Raw genomic sequence first — 21739 nt, 5'->3', positions numbered from 1 at the left:
GGTTAACTTTCTACCAATCAACCGCTAGATGGCGATCACGGCAAATACATACTACTATGTTTGAAACCAGAAGAAGAAATACCGGAAGCACATGTGGAACGCAAACGTGTGCAGGCTTTGAATGATACTATTTCGTGATAACAACTAATTTAAATAGCGTTTACGAGAAATTACGTGTTGTGAAAGACGTTTACGTCTACAAAGTCAAGATTTCACCATGGTTCGACAGATCCGGTTAGTGCTATGAAATCCTGCATTCATTTACATGATAATGCAATGTTTACGATTGTTACATTCATCTTTACATGCAGTGCCTTGCCTTCTCGTCCATAACGCTATGCAACCATGTCATTATCAGGGAACCCTTTTCGACAACATGGAAACTGCTTTATTGCTACTCTGTTATGTATCACGGTGTATTCACCGTGATATGGAGAACAAGTGAACAATTCTGCTTCCCTGCTCTTCCCCTTACAATTCAGAGTAAAACGATTTAAACTGCAGAAGAAGCCAGAGCAATTTGACGACGATGACCCTCAAGCCTACAAGGGTGCGCAAGCCCCCGACAAGGTAAGGAGAGGATATAAAAGGATGGCAGAAAAAAGCCTGTGACTCAGGTTGAATCTAAAGACAAGGTTAAGGCTAACGTGCTTAACAGTTAACTGTTACCTCCTAAAATACATTTATTTCGAGATCAGCGAAATTTGTTACGTTATTGTGAACTTGTTTCTTGGTCTTGGCTGGACTCAAACATTATTAGCGATCACTTTAAAAGGCTGGGGCTAAATCAACTGGTGGGGAGCCACTATCAAGATGGGGTAACCATACAACGTCTTAGTGAATTCTGCATGTGCTTTTTGCTATTTCTTTTTTTTAGCAGTTAACAGTATGCCACAGTTTGCACCATCACTCCGGATAATGCATGTGGACATTGACCAGTTTTGTTCGTAAAAAGCAGCCTCAACTATTTGAGTGTTAATGTGTGGTCTGATAGAACCAGCACTACATTACAAGGTTGCAATGATTGGTCTGTAATCAGTCTGGAAGATGATCATGACATGGACAGTATGTACACAATGACTTGAATTATTGTGTTGCCCTATTCAACGTAAACCAATTCAGTGCTTTGCAAACACCTGAGTTAACTAGGGTTGTCAAGCCTCTATTAAAGGTCCAGTGTGCAGTATTTAGTGGCATCTAGCGGAACGGCCTTGGCAGAAATGGAGTTGGTTAATGTAACGATATCTATATTACTATATCGGTAATACCATTCATGATCTATTGTCAACTTTTTCCAGAAATCTACAGACTTTACCAGGGGCGAGGTGGACCGGTTTCATGATGAAAAGATTGCTGTGAGTTTGTGTTCATATTTGTTCTAAGTCAGCATTATTTGGCAAATTCTTTATCAATTCATCCATTTTACCATAATGTTTTGTTTCTTCTTGTTACAGAAACTTCTTGCCAGTGGTGACCAATTGGATAGTGACCTTGAGGATGGGGATGATGAGGTAATTAACTTTTTCCCCAGGTAATCACAGGTGCGATCATATTGGATAATGTTTTCTTATTTTTGTTGGTGATTAAGCACAAGGTATTCATTTCAAATTACAGGAGGAAGTGATGGCCCTGGATGACTCTGAGTCTGAAGGAGATGAAGAATATGGTGACGACCAACAAGAAGAGGGGAGTGATATGGAAAGTGATCTAGAGGGGAAGAAAGATGCAGGTAAAATAATTGTGTCTAATCCAAGTGTTTGCATGGCCAAATGTACCGTTGTGTTTTACAGTGTTACCCATTTTTCTGATGTTTTTTTCTAGATCTTCCTAGTGACATGGCGTGGGGTAACAGAAAGAACCTCTTCTACGACTCAGATTATGTGGCTGCCAGTGAGTATATCTTTATCGCTCCCTCCATTCCGAATTCAGATTATTTATGACATACGCTTTGATAGTGTGCTTTTGTGCCGGTGGAGCATCTCAGCCCTGGTGTGTTGTGTTGCAGAAGGGAAAACGCAAGAAGAAGTAGAAGCAGAGGACAAAGAGGAGGAAGAAGAAGCTAAGAACATACAAAGACGCCTGGCTGCGAATCTCAGCGAGGAGGACTATGATCTCAATTTATTTCAGGTAGGCATTGATGCGACTCTTGTATGACAATTCTCTTTATTTAAAGATGTATGATTTGCGTGAACTACAGTGACGTTAAAGGTGCTGTATTTAAGCTTTGAGTTGTAAATACTGATGGTAAATGTAAAGGTAAATATAAGTAGAGTGGAAGAGAACAAGATTCTAAAACTAAACACCCCAAAAATGGTCCAGGTCAATTGGAACCAATGAATCTTACCGTAAGCACCGGTTATGATCATGCATGTTATGTTAGGAATTTGCTGTGGAGAAGGACGATAAGACTGCAGAAAAGGATAAGAAAATTGTGAAAGACCTGGATCAGATGTCCCAGAAAGAGAAGCTGAAGCTGCTGAAGAAGGAGTCGCCTGAGATGCTTGAGCTTATTCAGGATTTCAAGGCAAAGGTAAATGGCAAAGCCTTCAAAAGGAGTATCATGCATCATAATGTTACAAGGAGAGCAGCTATGGGCTAACTCTGTACTGTGATGTGTGCAGCTGACCGAACTGAAGGATGAAATACAGCCGCTCATTGAGATGATTAAGGATGGACGGATTGCTCCAGGGAAGGTTAGTCCAAGTTCATCCCATTTGTAGTTTGCTTATTGCTGATATCGTCAAAAAAACCTATTCAAAATATCTTTTTTTTTTCTTTCTTTTTCAAAGGGGGCCGAATATCTCAAGACAAAACACCAGCTTTATCTGAAGTAAGTCTTAATGGATGTACTAATTTTTACACCTTGTTACATTTTGATGCTTTGCTCATGGTAGTTCTTTTCTTTCATCTCGAAAGTTACTGCACAAATATCAGTTTCTACCTGGTCCTTAAGGCAAAAAGAATCCCCGCTCATAACCATCCCGTCATAGAGAGGTTGCTCAACTACAGAAATGTAAGTGACTTTCTTTGCCTATGATTTAACAATGTCTGTTTATCTTTTTAGTTTCTTTATTTTGTTATGTATTCATTTAATTGGGGTTGTATCGTAAAGCCTTTAGGTTGGTTAACTTTCATTGCCAAAGAATGTTAAGTGCAGAGATCCAAATGTTTCCCCCTAGCCTGTGGGTTCTCCTAATCTGCACTTTAGGGGCCTTTAATGCGGTAGTGAACCCAACCATTTAAGCTCACTTGGGCCACTTAGGAGAATCTTTTAAAGTGCAAAATAAGAAACGAGACAACCTTGCCGTGTGTACCATTTTTGCGAGCATGCAAGCATACTATAAATCCGGTTCAGCTAAATATCTGATGGTTCAACTGACCGACCCCTTGCGTGTGTGCGGTGCCTGCAGCTCATCAACAAGCTGGGGCCAGTCGATGCCAGACTGGAGCCCCAGCTTCGCAGGCTGCTTGCCGGGTGGCAGCCGGAGGAGTCCCGCCGCAGGCCTGCCCCTGAGGAGGGCCAAGTATGTTTGTTTGACATTTGTTTGGGATATGGTAACGGTTCCACTGGTTTGAGGGAGAGGTTTGGTCTTCATGGGATGCTTTTTAAATGTGTGACTAGGTTCCTGAACAGGCAGTGGGAGAAGCTAGTGAAGACGACTCAGACTCGGACTCAGATGATGAGGAGGCTGCCCTGCGCTTCTACAAAGAGGTTGAGGAAAAGCTGAAGCTCAAGAAGAAGAGAAGGAACATGGACCCAGATGCGGACGGGTGAGTTATTTTCCCATTTCAAGTACAGAGACAGCAGTAAGTGTTCGGGATTGGTATCTGATGCACATTTTTTCCTCGCCCCCCATTTCTTCCCAGAATGGAGGAGAATGGCGATGAAGAAGACGTTCCCACGGATGCAAAGAGAAAGATCACATATGAGGTAGGCTTTGAAGTGTATTCTTGGAGTTTTATTACAGCACGACATCTGCATTATCGTGCTTGGAAACAATGTACTAAGTGTGCTGCCTGTACATAACTTTTAGTTAACTATTATTTCAGTATAATTTTAATGGAATATCTTTCAGTGAAAGATATTCAGAGAAACGTTTCAAGTTGATTGCGCATGCCTTTACTCCCGTCAATACTTAACCTCTCAAGCAGAGAAGGGCGCAGAATTTGCCTTTAGACAACTCTTGTATATCTTAATACCTACAGAAACTTTAAGTGTCATTAAATGTATTGTCTTAGAAAACCAAGGATCATTGGGATAACAATCTCTTCTTCCAAAGATGGCCAAGAACAAGGGGCTGACGCCCAAGAGGAAGAAGATTAACCGCAATCCCAGAGTGAAGCACAGAGAGAAGTACAGGCGGGCTCAGATCAAGAGAAAGGGACAGGTAAGCATTCTGCAAGATGTTAGTTCAGCCTTGCTGCCATCTGCGCAATTGTAATTGATGAAACTTTGGCTGCGTTCGATTTTTCTAACTTGTGCCCTAATTACCTATAAAGCGAACACTATAGGATATACAATTTAGGAAGCAAGTAAAGTTTAACTTTAGACACAAATGACTGACAGTGACTTATGTTGGATGCATGAAAATGCCGTTTGCTCAAAGAATCTATGCATCTGAAACCCTCTATTGGATGAATCGGATAACAATGAAAACCTCTATGCGTCATGGGAAATATTGTGAAATAAGTTGCACACTTCATTATGGGTATTAACTAGTGCACTATATATCGAACCAGATAGAAATCACAATTCAGACCACACTACAAAAATGGTAAAAATAGTGCGACTTATTCGAACACAGGCAGATTACTGTGCATTTGCAAATGCAAATTGTTCAAGACAGTGAAGAGAAATTCTTAAAAAATGTATTTGTTTGCTAGGTTCGGGAGGTGCGACGCGAGGAGACCAGATACAGTGGAGAGCATTCCGGAATCCGCAGTGGACTCAAAAAGAGCATCAAGCTTGCGTAACGAACCAGAGATGTATAAATTACGCTGCACAGCATAGCCATCATTTTAACTGTTTATTCAAGTGCAATTGCCTGTATGAAGACCGATTTTCCTATTATATTTCTATGAATCACTTGAAATAAACTTTTTCTGATAACCTTTATTTCACAGTGGCATTATGCAGTTACTTGTACATCACAGAAGACTTGGTAATGACTGGGTACAAAGGCAGACAATGGCATTAAACAGATGCGAACAGTTATTCAGGATGTGAATTTACTCATGCATACCATATGTGGAATGGGGCACAGACAAACAGGTCATTGCACTCCAAAAATAATTTAGCTTGGGCCATCCTGTTTGGATATGAAAAGAGTGTGCGCCCCCGTCAGATTACTGACTATCTTCTCCTCGATCTCCACCTCCTTGCTCTCTTCGTCGTCCGTGAGGATGAGCTCAGCTGAGGTGTCGGGGGTCACCACCACGACATAACCCCGCCTGGTATCCAACACGTTGGCCACCACTGCCTGGTGCCTGTAGGTTTCTAGGGCCTTACGCGCTTTGTCCAACAAAATTGACTTGTCAGTCTCTAGCTTGAAGGAAATAACAAACGCCCGCGGTGCCCAGTCCTTCACCAGCGGGGACAGTATCTTTGGGACCATTTTCATACTGATCTGGAGGGGAGGGAGGGGAATGTGTTTGCATGACCAAAATTGGGGAGAATACAAACAGTCACAAAAGGTTGAATGACAAGTCTCACCTGAAGAGGCCCATTGGATGACTGGATTTTGTGTTCAGGCATATCAGATGCTGGGATATAGAAGTCAGACACTGCTGCGGCCAAATAAAACATTGCCTTGGGCCCTAAGCAGAGAGTAAACATGTGCATGTAAAAAAGCAGTTGTCTTGGAAAACATGAGTTGGCTGTAACTATATTTGGTGGCAGGTGCATACCTAATGTGCATAGAACCTGAGCTGATGCTTTCAGGAGGTGAAGGTATTCGGACAGTGTGCTGAACTCGACAGGCAGAAGAAGTCCTTCTTTTTTCACCTGCTGATAACGTTTCAGCACTTTGTCTATTTTGGGAAGCTTCTCCTGGTTGACTACCACTTGGTCAGAACCACTTCCCTGCTGTAGAGTATCGAGTAGGTTTATTCCGGAGTAAAGGCGTGTGTAGGGGTACAGTGAGCGGTGTCTGTATAAGAAGATCACCGCATAGCCGGAGTCAAGGAAGTACTCCGCAGAGGAAGATCCTCGACGACCACTGCTGAAGTTATCAAGAAAGCGAACGGTGCGGGACTCCAGGGGGACTTTGGTGCCACCGGATGTGATAAGAACCACCTTGCGACCGGCAGATCCGTGGAGCTCAGCAAAGGCAGACATCAGCTCTTTCACATCATCGACGTGAGAGGGAACTGCAAACTCCTGAGATAGCTTTCCATCTATGGAAGCTGCCCTGAGCTTAGCCATTCCTGTAAAAAGTTTGACGTTACCAGAAATCTTGTATCATATATCTGGTCTTTATGCAAAGTGACAGCAGATTTGTTGTCACTTAATAACATGTTATGGTTAGTACTAAGTGCGTACAACGGTATTGTATATTATTCCCGAAACATACCTGCCGATTGCTCGGACTATGCACGGGCTCGCACTAAACGACACGGTGTGGACTTTGAGTCCTTATCTAAAACCAATTGCGACCAAACTTCCTGACTTCCCAAATGTGTATTACTCTTCTTCTTTCTTTCTTTAAGGGCGCTTGGTATCCAGATAGTTGCAATTGCGCCCTCTTCTTGACGATTGACTCATATTTCTTCTTCAAGTGTCATATCTACTATGAGCATTATGAACCAGGCCCATCACTTGTTTCCCTGTTCCAACAACATAGTTCCACTGTGTATAAATGAATCATTTTATTTGTCAAAGTTTTTTTCTTAATTTCTCAACCTCTATCCGTTGAATCGTGATCAACTGAATCTTCTGTATGCCTGGCAGTTATCACATTTCCGTATAATTGATTTAGCCTTAGTGGTATCTCTGGTGGTTATTTATTGTTTTAAACCTATTTTGTCTGTATATCTACTTCCTTATTTCATTGTGTCCCTCTATGAAATCGTAACATTGCTCTACGTACGTAGAACTGACAGTATTTTAGTATTGCAAACACTGTCAGTGCCTTATAGAGCTGCTGGGATCAATAACATACTAGGCTTTTGAGATTGCTATTTGATTCTGTGATTTCTGCATGACTGACTTCTAATCTATGTCATGCATCAGACATTATACACAATAACACTTTTGTCAAAATACTTAAATTGTATTGCTAAACGTTCCTGTTAGTTATATATAGGTTCGGGTAACCGTTTCGCGTTTCGATTATCCAACGACGAATCCTGCATTTGAAAGCATGTTCGTTCTCTTGGGACGATCTCCTATCCTATTTGGGTATAATCCAATATCATGGCCGTTAAAAAGTGTTCAGTTTGATGGTTTAATTAGGTTACTTCGGGCGCTTCGCGTCTTCCGAGAACAGCTCCAGCACCTCCACCATCAGTTGAAAGAAAGAGAGACACTTCTATATTGATACCTGGCGCCCCCCATTGGTCGGGAGGACTCACTGTAACCCCCCGATGATAATACTAATATAATATATGTGATAATAATAATGATCAAATAAAAAGTAGTTTTCCTGGTACTACCAACTCAAAATATATGTAGGTCCAAATAATACTTCCAAAGCTAAAACGACATGTTTCAGTCCTTTCTTCCCGTCTGTTGTAACTTTGTCTGTGTTTTTCAATTATTCTCTTTGGAGAGTTAAGTTAGTTGCCTTCGCCTTTCCTATGTTATTGAAAATATTATTCATGATTTTATAGTTCAGTATAATCTTTTGGCCGTGATTAAAACACGTGGTAATGTAGTATATAAATAATTTCACACAATGCCCACTAGAAGCACTGTTGCACTTTGTAAATGGACCACCGGTATACCCGTTTTATAATAAAATCGGTTACTAGTTTTCGGCAATTCGACCCAACCAGCCAATGAGCCAATTAAGTGATTTGTGTGATTTTGGAGTGGGACAGACATGAGTCAATGCTAAATATAACTTTTGAAAGTTCCTATGTTAATCATATCATAATTAAGACATGCAGGAAGCTAATAGGATTGATAGTGGAATTATAATTGCATGCTTTCAACTTTCAATTGTAATTATCGTTACATATCAGTATTATGTTGCTACTTGGGAGAACTGTGTCCATTCTAGTGAACACTTCGAACACCAAGTAATTGATCATGCTTTTTCTAATTTTAAGTTAACCTGTAATCTGTAATAACTTGATTTTTAGGGGAAGGTGAAATATCAGCGCACTAGTTTATTTGTCCGTGGAGTGATGCTGGTCGTTGTTTCAGAAAGTAGTTCCGGTCACTTATCATACGGGAGAGTCCCGGATGTTGGCTCAGCTATCGAGAGAAAGGCGAACGGGGAAAGGCGGAGAACCCAAGCAGGGAAGCCACGGGCACGCCGGCGAGAGTACAACGGGTCTGCACAGGGCGAGCGTCAAGAGCACAGACACCGCGGGAGGACACTTTCTGATGAAGAAGTGGAAGGGGAGGGGGCAGTTATTCCAAAACTACACTGGATTAAGAAAACGACATTACAGAGCTTCATCTAGAGTAAGTGAGCTACCAGCAAATAATACGGGAATGGAAGTTAAACTCAGGCCCATGAAATGGACGACTTTCATGGGGAAGTGAGCTGCACTTAAGTTCTGAGGATTGAGCATAGTGAATAGGCCATGGCAGTTTTCCATTTGCTGGGTTTGGGCACATGCTATTCTCTCTGGTTTTATTGTGGTCAGTGTTTAACATGGTAGTACGGGCGATAGCAAATGTTTCCTGTGGTGTTCCTCCATAATTCTCGAAGTTGACAGCTCACGCTAGCTCGCTAGCACAACCGTACAACCAGTGACAACTGACAGAGCAACTTTGACAGCTAGCTAGCCCGATTGGTAGCCAGCTAACTTATCTGAGCGGTGTCCGTGCATGGTTAGAAGAGAAGACAAGTCGTTTTGTTGTCGGTAATAGTCACTATGTTTTTCTTTAGACACTCTTTTGTCAGACCAGTCGCCCCCCTGAAACAGCTAAAGCTAGCAAGCTGGGATCGGAATGCAAGAGGATGTGTCCAACACGAACTGAGTCCACCACTGTTGGTGTCATTCTGCTCTTTGCACTGATGCTATTTGGTCTCGACGCACATCAGCTGTTGGAATGTGTTTTCCTTGTCTGTCAATACGATTTTGTCGGACAGCTTATACATTCCGCGTGAAAAGCGCGTACCTTCTTCGTAAACTAGCTGACCTATATTGAAAACTCAAATGTGTTGTGAGACTGAATACTCAACAAGTGCAAGCATGTTTCAGCAGTAATGCGACTACATTTAATCTTGTATCTTGTTTTTGGTCGCTACACCCGTGTTTTGCATGATAGCTAAGAAAGTAATATTTTTTTAGGGTTTCGTCAAAGGTTTTGCTGTCATATTCTACTACATACATTACTGATTCCATATCTGGCTTTGTGAATAGTATAGGTAAACCCATGCAAGATGCATACTCATATTATGGCAGTAAATATGACTTTCCTTTGTAATTGCCTTTTATGTCAGCATGGACAGTAGAGGTTTCGTCTCTGTCATTCAGTGAGCAGGTTCATCCTTTCCTACAACGTAGGGCCCTTTTTCTTTGCACTGAGTTAACATAAACCCTTCGTGATGGCAGATGCTAATTTATATCTAACCACAACAGATAGTAAATCCCCCAGTGAAGTCCAATCCCGGTATGACTTTATGTTTCTACTAATAAAAGAGCTGTAGTCTTAGTGAGCGCCAACAATAAAAGGTCAGACCTGGTTTGCGTTTTAATCACTCATTCCTGAAATAGCATGGCTATGGCTTGTCGCCTGTATTGGCTAAGCATGCAACCTTGAATGAAAATAATGTTTAACTAATGGTACTCCACTTTAATGTTTTCACTTCGAAGTTACCTAGCACTGGGGATTCATATTTGGTTAAGAAATTATTATTAATAAGAAAAAAAAAAAGAATTATCCGGTTGGTTAATTCGTCCTTATTTGGAAAACGAAGGATACAATGCATTTTTTACACATTTCATGGCTCAGACAATGTAAGTGAAATTTTCAAAAATTCAGACAGCACATTGTTTTGGTACATTTTACAAAGTTCAGCGCACTGATTTATTTTGATAGACGTTGCACTTATATATTGTAGTAACTTTGAACATATCAATAAACGGGATGTGTTTTTCCATATACAACTACAGTATAAAAGTTAACATATATATTTTTTTGATGAATCATTTGTTGTCTGATCACACATCTTCTTAGATTATTTTGTCTTTCATTTTCTTTTCTTTTTTAAGTTAAAGCGTCTGATGAATCATCTGAGGCTGTGAAGAAATGAGATGTGAGGAATATTGTCTTAAGCATGTAGTCTGTATAGTGCCTGCACCTTAATGGTTCCAAAGTGCTAGCAACCTCGCTGAGGTCCCTACCCTTGTCTGTGTACACACACACACACACACACACACACACACACACACACACACACACACACACACACACACACACACACACACACACACACACACACACACACACACACACACACACACACACACACACACACACACTCTCTCTGTCCGTTGCTTATGGCCATATACTGGTACTCATACTTTCAAGCTCTTCACTTTAGATGGGTAAGCTCTTCGCTCAATGGGCCTAGGTTTGGTATAAACATATGCTGTTAAATCCCTTTTTGTTTTTGACATGGGTTATACGATAAGAAGTAGACCTACTTGAGATATAGGTCTTTGGATTATTAATACTTTTGGATGTTACTGTGGTTGCCATTTAGTAGACTGAATATAAATTATAAGGAAAGCTCAAAAATGTTTAGTTGTGGTGATATTAGACTAGCCAGCTGTCCTGCATGGGATTTGATAAGTCTATATTGTGATAGAGATTAGAAGTCTTTCTGATAAAACAATGAATGTTTCTTCCCACTTGGCCATCAGCTCTAGTGAGCATTACTAATCAGCCCTACATTTCCCCCCTTTGATACTATGAATATTTCATTACCTAGCAACGTATTTGTGATATTTATTATATTATCATTCCATTTTTTAAGCAAAGCAAAAAAAAGACAGGTTTCCATGGTGCCATATTGGGAGTGAATTTAGAGCTAGTTTGTGTGTGTGTTTGTGTATGTGTTTGCATACAAGGCCAGGGCCTCATTTGGAATTCAGCTGTGGCCCTGCGCTGCCTAGCCCTGTCTCACTGAGAGGCTTTTTTAATTTGTCCCCTTGTTGAAGTGATTATTCAAATGGCCATCCGTGAGATGCAGTTATCAGACTCCTGGTGGTATTTGAGCCTGTGGCAACATAAAAAGCCCCCCCCCCCCCCAACCTGAGTAGTTGGAGGCCACCCAACTACAGGTAGGCTATTCCTCTTTACCGTGCCCTGGTATAGACCACCTCATCTGGCTTGCCCTGCAGCCAATAGCTGACCGAAATAGTGGATGCTTTTGGCTGGAAAAATGCACAAAGGATGGCATTTTTGTTATTTTTGCGATTGGTATCGGAGTTTCGTACAAATTCTAGGTAGACTAACAAGCCCCCACTTATTTATATTGCACAAATAAAAAACCATCTTTGTTCAACGTTGATGCAAGGAACATGTATGTAGTTGTTTAGAGCTTTCCCCATGCACAACAGAAACAGAACGTGTTGTTTTTTTCTCCTCTCTTGTGGGTCTAATGTCGAATCAGTGGACATTCTTGTAAGGGATCGCTCCCCATGCTTCACTTTCATCCAAACGTGTGTGTGTGTGTGTGTGTGTGTGTGTGTGTGTGTGTGTGTGTGTGTGTGTGTGTGTGTGTGTGTGTGTGTGTGTGTGTGTGTGTGTGTGTGTGTGTGTGTGTGTGTGTGTGTGTGTGTGTGTGTGTGTGTTAGCTCACTCTTCATTAACAATGCTGTGTGTATCACTAGAATGCAGATGAGCTCTGAAGCCATTCATCTCGCTGAAAAATGCCTCCCCGATTCTAGTTTGCAGTCATATTGTGTGAGACCACTTCTCCATGTTAAAGAAGTCTCTTCATGTGCAAGAGATCAGAGGGGGATAATTGCACTTAAGTGAACCTCATTTAGTGCTGGCCGGAGCAATTACTGTTACTGCAGTTCTAGGCATTTTTTTGGGGGGGGGGCCTGAAGCAACTGTCATAGAGGCTCTAAAGCGAGATATGAAATGGTGACTAGAATGACATTGGCATAGCATCATGGGAAATTACACATTTTTGGCTGGATCTTAATGAGGTTTTTTGGGCTGTATTTGCTCAGCTGTTTTTGAATCAAAAGAAAAGCATGATTAAATATGACAATAAGCTACACATGGCCGTTATTAAAAGTTTAACAAATTATTCGCAAGGTGTTTTAAAGGTGAACAAATGCCACCACAACTTATTTTGCAGGCAAGGCCTCCTGGGTATCTCGAAGATGTTTTATCATTAATGTTATTCAGAAGTCAAAATTTGAGTTTTGCTCAGCTGGGTGCTTTAATCTATTTTTGCTGTAAATTAATGAATTTTTAAAGAGCCCCATGCTGGATATGGATGGATGTGGGAATGCCGCACTTGTTCAGAGTTTTTCGAACAAGCCTTCTTTCCAACCCCCACTACAAACCCAGTCTCACATGCACGCACACACGCACTTATCCACGCACGCACACACACACTTTAACCTCCTCGGGAGTGAGTCAATTTACCGAAGCAGTACAGTTTCATTTTTTATTCATCCTGCAAATACACTGCCTTATTCTCCCTGTTTCAACACCCAACTCCCATCCACAACACTTGCAATGTATCGCCACGATGTCTGTAAACTAATTCTATACAGTCCCAATTCATTCATCCAGAGTGGGAAAGGGTTGTGGATATGGATCTGTTATGGAAGCATGTGATATTTAATTCATCATGTAGCTTTCCAAATAACAGCAGCCACTGAGCTATTAGGGGCAACACTTCTCATTCAAAGAGATCGCCTTCACCTCCTCTGGTTGGCTCATCTTTTACTTTTCAGTATTTTACAAAGGAAGATAGTGCCCTCCGCTACAGGGCTTGATGGTTAAAGGTTTGTGTGTCGGGGAGAAGAGTGGGCAGGGCGCGCCGTTGGGTGAGCTCTGGCAACACATGGCGGCCGCTGTGTACTGTGTAGAGGAGACTGAGCACATGGTCGGGAGCAAAAGCTATGAATCCACAGAATATAAACGACTGTTTCAAGCTTGGTTTAAGTTCCAGGGAGACTGGGCTACGCAAAATATGTTGGGTTAGAAACATGTGATGATGTGAAGGTTTTTTATGAAATGTAATATGAGCGGTATGGATATCTCTGTAATATCCGGAGCTTTGAATTCCTTCCATTGAAGTCAAATTAATTGTGCTTCTTCTTTTACTAGACGTAAGACACAAAAGTCAAGGCTAGATAGTGGTTGTCATTTGAAGGTTAGGAGGATGTCTTCTGCTCTTAATGGATACCTAAAGGCACGGATGGTATATGACTGGCATGACTTCTGAGGCCTGAAATCATTTAATAATTCATCTTATTGTTTCCGGTGTCCTTGAATTTGGTTCGCCCCGTAGAGCGTCAGCATATTTGATTTTGACTTCTTTATTATTTGTCCTACGCTCGGTTGAAGAAATTGATATGCTTCTATAATTCACACTCTGTTTTCAGGGAAAGGTTTCTGCTAAGCTTCCAGAGCTTAGCTAATGATAATGGAGCTCCCACTATACTATTTGCACCTTCTTTTAATTACTACAGTGACTAGCTTATGCTCTCGCAGCAAATCCAAAATTTAGCTCCTGGTAAAAGGTTAATAACCTGCTGAAAGAATGATGTATAAACGAGGAAATCTTAACCCTACCTGAAAATTGATGCTTTTCAGTAGGACAAAGCTTGTAGGATTAAAACAAAACCAAAACTAACAAAATTACAAGGCTGTATTCATACCATAACTAGTATTACTCTTGCTACAGTACATTGTTTACCAGCTTATTCTTGTGCTCTTGTTTTTTATTTTCAGCAAGCAGAGAGTGGAAGTTCGGCGAGGGATGCACAGCCCTGAACCTTATTAGGGAGGTTAAATGTAGGGTTAGGGAACTAGAACGACATGGCTGGCTTCTACCCTGCTTACGGCCTTTCTCTGCTAACCGTTATAGTGCAATTCGGACAAAGTGTGTGTGTGTGTGTGTGTGTGTGTGTGTGTGTGTGTGTGTGTGTGTGTGTGTGTGTGTGTGTGTGTGTGTGTGTGTGTGTGTGTGTGTGTGTGTGTGTGTGTGTGTGTGTGTGTGTGTGTGTGCCCCCCCCTGTGATCTAGAGTGCAGCCTGCCAAGTCTTGCAGATGGGACCCTTTTTTCTTCTTTTGGGTGGGAAGAAGTTGTGTTTGCTGGCCTGCAACTCACCAATGTCTCTATGCCAAAGTCTTCAATATGATTTTACTTGTTGTTAAAGACGTTCTGCATGGTTGTTTTCCTCGTCAAGACTGTGTTTCTGGGGAAACCTGATTGATTAGCTCTAGATGCAGGCTTTTGTGTGGTATCTTCGCCCTGCGAAACAATCCACCCACCCACCTACACTTTTAAATGCTGGCCACTGTTGTAGGTTACATTGAAGTTGGTTGGTACGTAAATCTGCTGATGATAACCGCCTCCCTTCCCAAGCATTCATACACTATGTGATTTATTCTTCCTCGAACTGTCTTTGGTATTTCCTAATTCTCTCTCTCTGTCTCCTCTCTCACTCTCTCTCTGTCTCTCTCTCAACAACACGTCTGTTGAGAATAGTGAAGAATGCATCTAGTTACCCAGATGAGTCACACTTCCTCTGGCCTGCGTGCTTCTCCCTCCGGGTGGATGAATGAGAGGGCGCCGGGGCTGGCTGGAGGAGGGGCTAACTGAGGAAGGAGGGTTGTGTGGGTAGTGTCTACGCGTTCTGTGTTCCAGCAACCCATAATGTCATTAAGAAAGTTGGTGTGTCTGCAATGCGCCGTGAACTGCGTAGTACAGTGAAAATTGCACTTCATCTGATCTGTGTGTGGGCCTTTTTTCTGAGGGGACTCCTTGACTTTTGGGGCTGAGTCACAGTCACCTTCCACCACCACCCTCCCATACGACGGCAGTCCTGCCGGCCTGGCAGCACTGCCTTTAAGATAAGCCCCATTGACTCAGACTGCAAAGGAAGGGGCTCGTACCTCAATTCGGAGTAATCTTACTCCCGATCTCTTCCCACCTCCTTTCCGCACTGGCTCAGGTTTGCTTTCTTCAGTGTAGTGGTGGAATGCAAAGGATGCAATCAAGCCTCGAGGAACTGCGGGAGTGTAGATGCAGCTGTCTCTCGCTAATAACTTTGTTGTGAGGCAGGTAATTGAGATTGGGTTTGGCGGGGAGTACAAACCTGGATCACTTTGGTTTGAATCTCTCAGCTCCTTGCTGCCGCCGTCTAGGTTTAATAGCAAATTTAAGTGTACGCCAAGGTGAAAGGAAGCCCTGTGACAGTCTTACTATTCGCAGACTCTCAGTATATCATTACACTCCTCAACAAGCGTCTCATCTCCGTACCTGCCCTGCCTGGTCCCCTGCCAGAAAGTATGAGTCACCAGAGACTGACTGACCTACTTTTTTTTTTCCAGCCTTCTAGGAGTGCCAGAAAGTTAAATACAAGTCAATTAACATGTGGCTAAACTCATACCGTTTTTTTTCTTTCTTGAGGCTTAGTAAGCATAATAGTTACCACGGAGCAATTCTTGGTGTTCTTACAAAGACTAAAGACGTGCGGCTGTCAGCTGCAATATGAATCCTGTCTCTTCTTACCTTGACTTTTGACCTAGTCACTTATATTAGACCAATTTCCTGTGTAGCCTATTGGTACGCTGCATAGCCTTTATTACTTTTCAATGTAGTTAGTTGCTTGCATTGATTATGCTTGCATTGAATGAAAAACCCAAGTTTGATAAATGAATGAAAATGCCTTGAGCGGCAGTATGTATTTATTTATTTATCTATACTGTCTTGTGCAGTTTGATCATTTGCTCATATATTTTGCATGGGCTCGAATCAAGGGTAGAAAGTTTAGGGTACACAAATTATTTTCTCAAACCACATGCCCCAGTCCGCACAGAGGCAGCGACTTTGCTTTTAATCACTCATTTAAATGTTTTTGGTTGCGTTGTTCCTCATTGCAGCAGAACCCACTCCCCCCCTAGTGTGGTAGATTGTGAGGCCTTTGACTGCTCTTTTTCCCCATCTACAAGACTCCCCCCCCCCCCCCCCCCCCCCCTTTGATATGTCAGTTGTGTTTGAGTCTGCCTCCTTCGTCTCAACACGATGGGCCCTGCTTGGCCTGCCCCCCCCCCGGCATGCCGCCCCAGGGTGTGTGTGTGTGTAGTCATTTATTCAGCTTCCTCTCAAAGACTACCATGCCTTCACTTCCCTTCTAGTTTCCCTGATTAAGATGGCAGGCAGAGCTTCGGTGGGCCAGAAAGGCTAAACCTTCTGGGGGGGCGCTGGTTGTTACAGTGGGGGGTAAAGAGAGCGAGTGTGTACACGGGAGACATTAAAGGACTTGATGCGCGCTGTGCAGCTCCGTTGCACTGCTGTTGCTTTACCAGGCTCAAATTGCTCACTGATTTTGTGTGTGTGTGTGTGTGTGTGTGTGTGTGTGTGTGTGTGTGTGTGTGTGTGTGTGTGTGTGTGTGTGTGTGTGTGTGTGTGTGTGTGTGTGTGTGTGTGTGTGTGTGTGTGTGTGTGTGTCGCCAAAAATGGGTTTCTGACAAAAAGTGATCATAATTAGGGCAGAGTAAATCAACACATCTTTGGTTTAATGTTGATTGCTGCTTAGGGCTCATCGCTAATAATTCCTGTCAAGTCATGAGAAGTGACTTTAGTTTTTGAAATGTTCTTGTGTGTTCTCTGATTAGAATTTTTCTTATCACTACTCTCCAAGGGTGTTACTGCTTTGATACTTTCTGTAGATTTAATTATCTGGAGTAATGTGCACGGCATTAAGCATAAGGCCACCCCCTGGATGTTGAAAAAACCTGTGGTGCAATCGTTTTTGTGTGTCAGTGTATCAAATGCAGGATCCAAGTTGCTACTTGTATATACCAAGCTGCTTTTTCCCATAATGTCTGGTTAAAATTGTACGTAAAAAAATAAATAAATAAAGAAAAGCTTTGCGTTTCATTCTAAAATGTATTTTCGGGTATTTTGAAGACTCAATGGACTTGTCAGTGCATTACTCTTAACTAAAAAATCTAACCGCAACTAACTTGAAGGTTAAGGAAATGAAAGTGGTGCATCCTAAAATAATTCTTAATAGTAGTTCTCGTTTTTGAGTCAAGAAATTCCTCATCAGACATTGATAAAAGGGCATGACCCAAGTGTCAAAGTTTGTGTCAAACCATGTTTTACACAAAACACACCATATATTTGTGTGTGTGTATATATTTATTACATGAACATGAACCGGTGTGGTTCACAAAATGCTTCACGCATTTCTCCTGCCTTCATGATTGATTGCAGTGGATCAGAAGTCTGGCCGAGTCGACTCTCCCCTCCCTCCCCCCTCCTCACCCTCCCCTCCACAGTGAGTCATGTTGCGAGCCACATGACACGCCACTTTCGCCAAATGAGTCATCCCCAACAAAAGCGTCTCACTCGGTGTAGGCCGCGATGGGCCTGGGATTGTGGACTTCTTTTTCTTCTAGGCCCCCTGCCCTGCAAAGGCGGCGCTGTGTGACATTTAAAACAACTCTTGACCATCGGTTAAGATGAACCGATGAGTCCGCGCAGTGAGCTATAGCATTTCTCTTTTTCCTATCTTTACAAAAAAAAAAACACACCTTTTAGTTTGCACGTTTACTTTCACGTTTGAAAGTTGGAACCGAGTTAGTCGGCAGATCTTCCCTCCTGCTTATTAAAATTCTTCCGCAAAAAGTCCTCAACCAATCAGAGCCCTTAACCTTTCCATGAAGGTCATGTTTGTTTTCTGCTAAGGAACTGCGATCTGCATGCGGCAGAGTATGCATTTATGTGTGTGTGGTTGTGTGGTGTATGTGTGTGTGTGTGGGGGGGGGGGGGCGGCAGCTTAAGTTGCTGTGATTTATAGAAATATGAATGAATTCCCTGGGCAGCGGCCCATCTGCTGTGTGGGTTGTATGAGGGCAGCGCCCCTTCCCTCGGCTGCTTCGGCACTAAGCTACAGGGGGAGGCCAGGCCCAGGAGAGCAATAAGCAGAATTACCCACCGTGTAGGCCTGCTACCGCACTGCACTCTTTGCCCTTGAGCAGCACACGCTTTCTCATGCTCCTCCATTGTAATAAAAACGCACTGACAGGTAATGAGGCCAAGACGTGTAAATGAGGAATGATGACTGTCTCCTGGATCTGTGCGATATTCTTTTGGAGTCGATGAAGACTGATGGCACGGGAGGTGGCGTCTGGTGTAACGCGTGAGCACGCTGCACCGCTGAGTGGGTTAGCTTGGCAACATGCATGGCGGAACTAGTTTCTTTTTTTAATATATGTTACGTGTGTGTGTGCGCAACCACGCATAATGCCCTCTGCAAGACTCATTGCATGCATGTGCCCTGTCTGCAATCCTAAAGTAGAGCTCTCGGTGTGTGTTTCTCTCTCTCTCCGTCTCTCTGTCAGGCGAGTGAAGCTCTGCAGAAGCAGCCACTGGGAGTTCTGTTTCATCTCCTCCTCATTCTTCTCCAGAGCAGACATGCAAATCCGCTGTAATGAGCGGTGTGTGTGTGTGTGTGTGTGTGTGTGTGTGTGTGTGTGTGTGTGTGTGTGTGTGTGTGTGTGTGTGTGTGTGTGTGTGTGTGTGTGTGTGTGTGTGTGTGTGTGTGTGGGGGTGGCTGGTTAGGATGGAAAGGTATGTTGCGGGGAGGGGGGGGGTGTTGGATGGGGAATGTGCTCAGAAATGTTAAAGTGAAGGAAACTTAAAAGAGTGGTGGGGGGGGGGGGGGGGGGGATATCAGGCAGAGCAGGAGAGGTGGAGGGATGATCTGATAAGAGGGTTATGTCGGGAAGATAGAAGTGGTTAGATGCCGTCTTCCTCTCAAATTAAGTGTTCATTAGTGCGTTGAGACTTTTCTTCGGTTCTTCCCTTGCATTCGCTTAAACACGCAGGGTGGAAGTTGCTGTGTCAGGTTAATTAACTGTGTTTTTACGTCTGAATAAATGTGACAAGGCGTAGCGCAGTGCTTCGCCAGCAACCAAAGGCCACACTCCTACGGAGTCTGTTATCAAGATTTAGAATCTGCTCATTGTTTTAATTTGACATTGTCTCCCAATACGAGGCCGCCAATGGTTCATATTCTAAATGAAAATATAGATGGGATTTATTACTGTGAATTGAAAGTTTTACACTATTTGCGAATTTTTTTATCACCTTTCTGCAAATATGTGTTGCTATTGCTGTGTTGCATGATATGGAGGTTGAATGTAGGATTTTACTTGTGCAGAAATTATGTTTGAGAACTATTAATAATCACACAAACTGGTATATGTATCAGTTTATTTGCATTTTTAGTTTTGAGAAGAAACCGTGCCGAAGTTTTGAATAAAGGCTTACTATCATAGGTTCCTATTTTTGTATCATATCATGATCTGATTTTCGAGAGCGAGAGAGAGAGAGCTCCTCGTAGTGTCTTATTCCAATGAATTGTTGAACTTGGAAAACTGGAACTGGAAGTGAGCTAAATTAACTTTATGCACGGTTCCACTATATATATATATATATATATATATATATTAGTGCTGTCAGTTAAACGCGTTATTAACGGCGTTAACGCAAGCCAATTTTAACAGCGTTAATTTTTTTATCGCGCAATTAACGCAATTTATTATTTACAATTATTTTTCTTTGGCTCAAAACAAAGAAGCAGTAGCCTGACTGCTATGTTCAAGGCAGTATGTTTGTATGTTCATTGTTTAATTGCACTATAGGCTTTTTTTTTGTATCGTCCTGTTTTGATCAGTATATGTTGTTATCAATAAAAAAACAATGCACTTCTCCATGTTGATAAGAGCATTAAAATGAGAACAATTAATGGGACAAGAAATCAAGGGATATTTAGCATAGAAAAAAGACTTGCGATTAATCGTGAGTTAACTAAAATATTAGAGCTGTCAAGCGATTAAAATATTTAATCGTGATTAATCGCATTAATGTCATAGTTAACTCTAATTAATCGCGATTAATCGCAAATTATTTTTCTATGCTAAATATCCCTTGATTTTTTTGTCCCATAATTCTTCTAATTTTAATTCTCTTATCAACATGGTGAAGTGCATCGGCTTGCCTTGTGCAAATGATTTTTTATTGATAACAACATTGGCATATACACTGATCAAAACAGGACGATACAAAAAAAGAGCCTTTAGTGCAATTAAACGACTGCTTTGAACAAATGTTATTTGAACATAGCAGTCAGGCTACTACTTCTTTGTTTTGAGCCAAAGAAAAAAAAAAAAAAAAAGTTTTTTTTTTTTTTTTTTATAAAATAATTGCGTTAATCGCGCGATAAAAAATTAACGCCGTTAAATTTGGTTTGCGTTAACGCCGTTAATAACGCGTTTAACTGACAGCTCTATAAAATATAAATATATATTGATTTACCTGCTTCTTTTTTTTATATAGATATATATATATAGATATAGATATAGATATATATATATAGATTTACCTGCTTCTTTTTTTTATATATATATATATATATATATATATATATATATATATATATATATATATATATATATATATATATATATATATATATATTAAAAAAAAAAGAAGAAGCAGGTAGAAGTTCAAACAATAGAAGGTGGGCCATGCTTTTTGTGCTGGTACAGCTTTGTGTATAGCAGAATATGCATATTTCTTAAGAGGAGGTAGCAGGCAGCATCATGTGACATTTATTTTTGCAGGCCATGAATTTTGCTATAAAACCCATTAGCGTGCCCCCCAGCTGTCCAATAGCTGCATAAATGTGGCTTTATTCACTCATAAAGAATTAAGTCCTAAATCAATGTCTGGCTGTATTGGCCTCTGGTTCCATCCAATAATGTAAAACACTCAAGACTTTTGATGAGCTTTGCAGATCGATGGGAGGTTAACAGCCATTTCACGTGGGCTAAGACCTACAATATGTTACGAGGTCTTTATCCCTCGGGAGCAGCTCTGACGTCCAGAGTTAACGTCTGCCGTACAGCTGCAGTTGAAGTGTGAGGGGCCCAGTCCTCGCTAGCAGTAAACTAACGTGAACTACCATGCCGTAAAAACAATGAATGAACCTATCAGCGTTTACTGATGGACACTTCTCAATTGGCCTATTCCCCCGAATTACAAGTGAGCCATTTTTGCAAGACATTCTGCGGGACTCTCATACAACGAGTCAAAATGTCAAAGGGACGCTCCAAATGCTGCCTCATGCATACCCTCATGCTCCTGCCTCCCATCTCTGAAGGGAGTGTTTTTCTATATGGTCTCAGCCTGGCCGGTCAGTCGTCTCCTTCACCCTGGTCTGTGGTCAGACTCTTGTTAAAAGCAATGCACTACCTGGCGGCCTCTCACACGCTGTGGGAGAGCTCCCTCGGCCTTATGAGCCCGGCCGGCGCAGGGAGTGCTGCTGGAGTATGTCATTGAAA

The 21739-nt window shown here is 41.9% G+C and overlaps 3 protein-coding genes across 5 annotated transcripts in view; 2 read left to right on the top strand and 1 right to left on the bottom strand.

Annotated features, from left to right (window-relative positions):
- Positions 1-56: 56 nt before the first annotated feature.
- Positions 57-5116, top strand: utp3 (UTP3 small subunit processome component). Its single transcript, XM_030374653.1, has 16 exons — positions 57-234; positions 483-570; positions 1299-1355; positions 1455-1511; positions 1615-1729; positions 1822-1890; positions 2006-2127; positions 2381-2530; positions 2622-2693; positions 2790-2830; positions 2917-3013; positions 3411-3524; positions 3623-3771; positions 3868-3931; positions 4281-4388; positions 4885-5116. The coding sequence occupies exons 1-16, from the start codon at positions 218-220 to the stop codon at positions 4972-4974; spliced, it is 1410 nt and encodes a 469-aa protein (XP_030230513.1). The 5' UTR covers positions 57-217; the 3' UTR covers positions 4975-5116.
- On the bottom strand, positions 5094-7516 carry ppcs (phosphopantothenoylcysteine synthetase). Of its 2 annotated transcripts, none has more exons than XM_030374656.1 (4): positions 6573-7516; positions 5908-6426; positions 5714-5817; positions 5094-5627 (listed from the first exon to the last, which is right to left on the bottom strand). In XM_030374656.1, the coding sequence occupies exons 2-4, from the start codon at positions 6422-6424 to the stop codon at positions 5295-5297; spliced, it is 954 nt and encodes a 317-aa protein (XP_030230516.1). In that variant the 5' UTR covers positions 6425-6426; positions 6573-7516; the 3' UTR covers positions 5094-5294. The 2 variants fall into 2 exon arrangements, with proteins under 2 accessions (XP_030230516.1, XP_030230515.1); XM_030374655.1 differs by having other exon boundaries at positions 5096-5627; positions 7459-7494.
- Positions 7517-8414: 898 nt separating this feature from the next.
- Positions 8415-21739, top strand: part of foxj3 (forkhead box J3) — a 74701-nt gene continuing 61376 nt past the window's right edge. For both annotated transcript variants that reach the window (XM_030374081.1, XM_030374080.1), the window contains exon 1: positions 8415-8632. The gene's annotated coding sequence lies outside the window, so the exon portion shown is untranslated. The remainder of the gene's footprint in view (positions 8633-21739) is intronic.

This window comes from Gadus morhua, chromosome 13, assembly GCF_902167405.1.
Source record: "Gadus morhua chromosome 13, gadMor3.0, whole genome shotgun sequence".
Lineage (NCBI taxonomy): Eukaryota > Metazoa > Chordata > Actinopteri > Gadiformes > Gadidae > Gadus > Gadus morhua.
The sequence above is the reverse complement of the archived record's forward strand: the minus strand, read 5'-3'. Positions and strand labels throughout refer to the sequence as shown.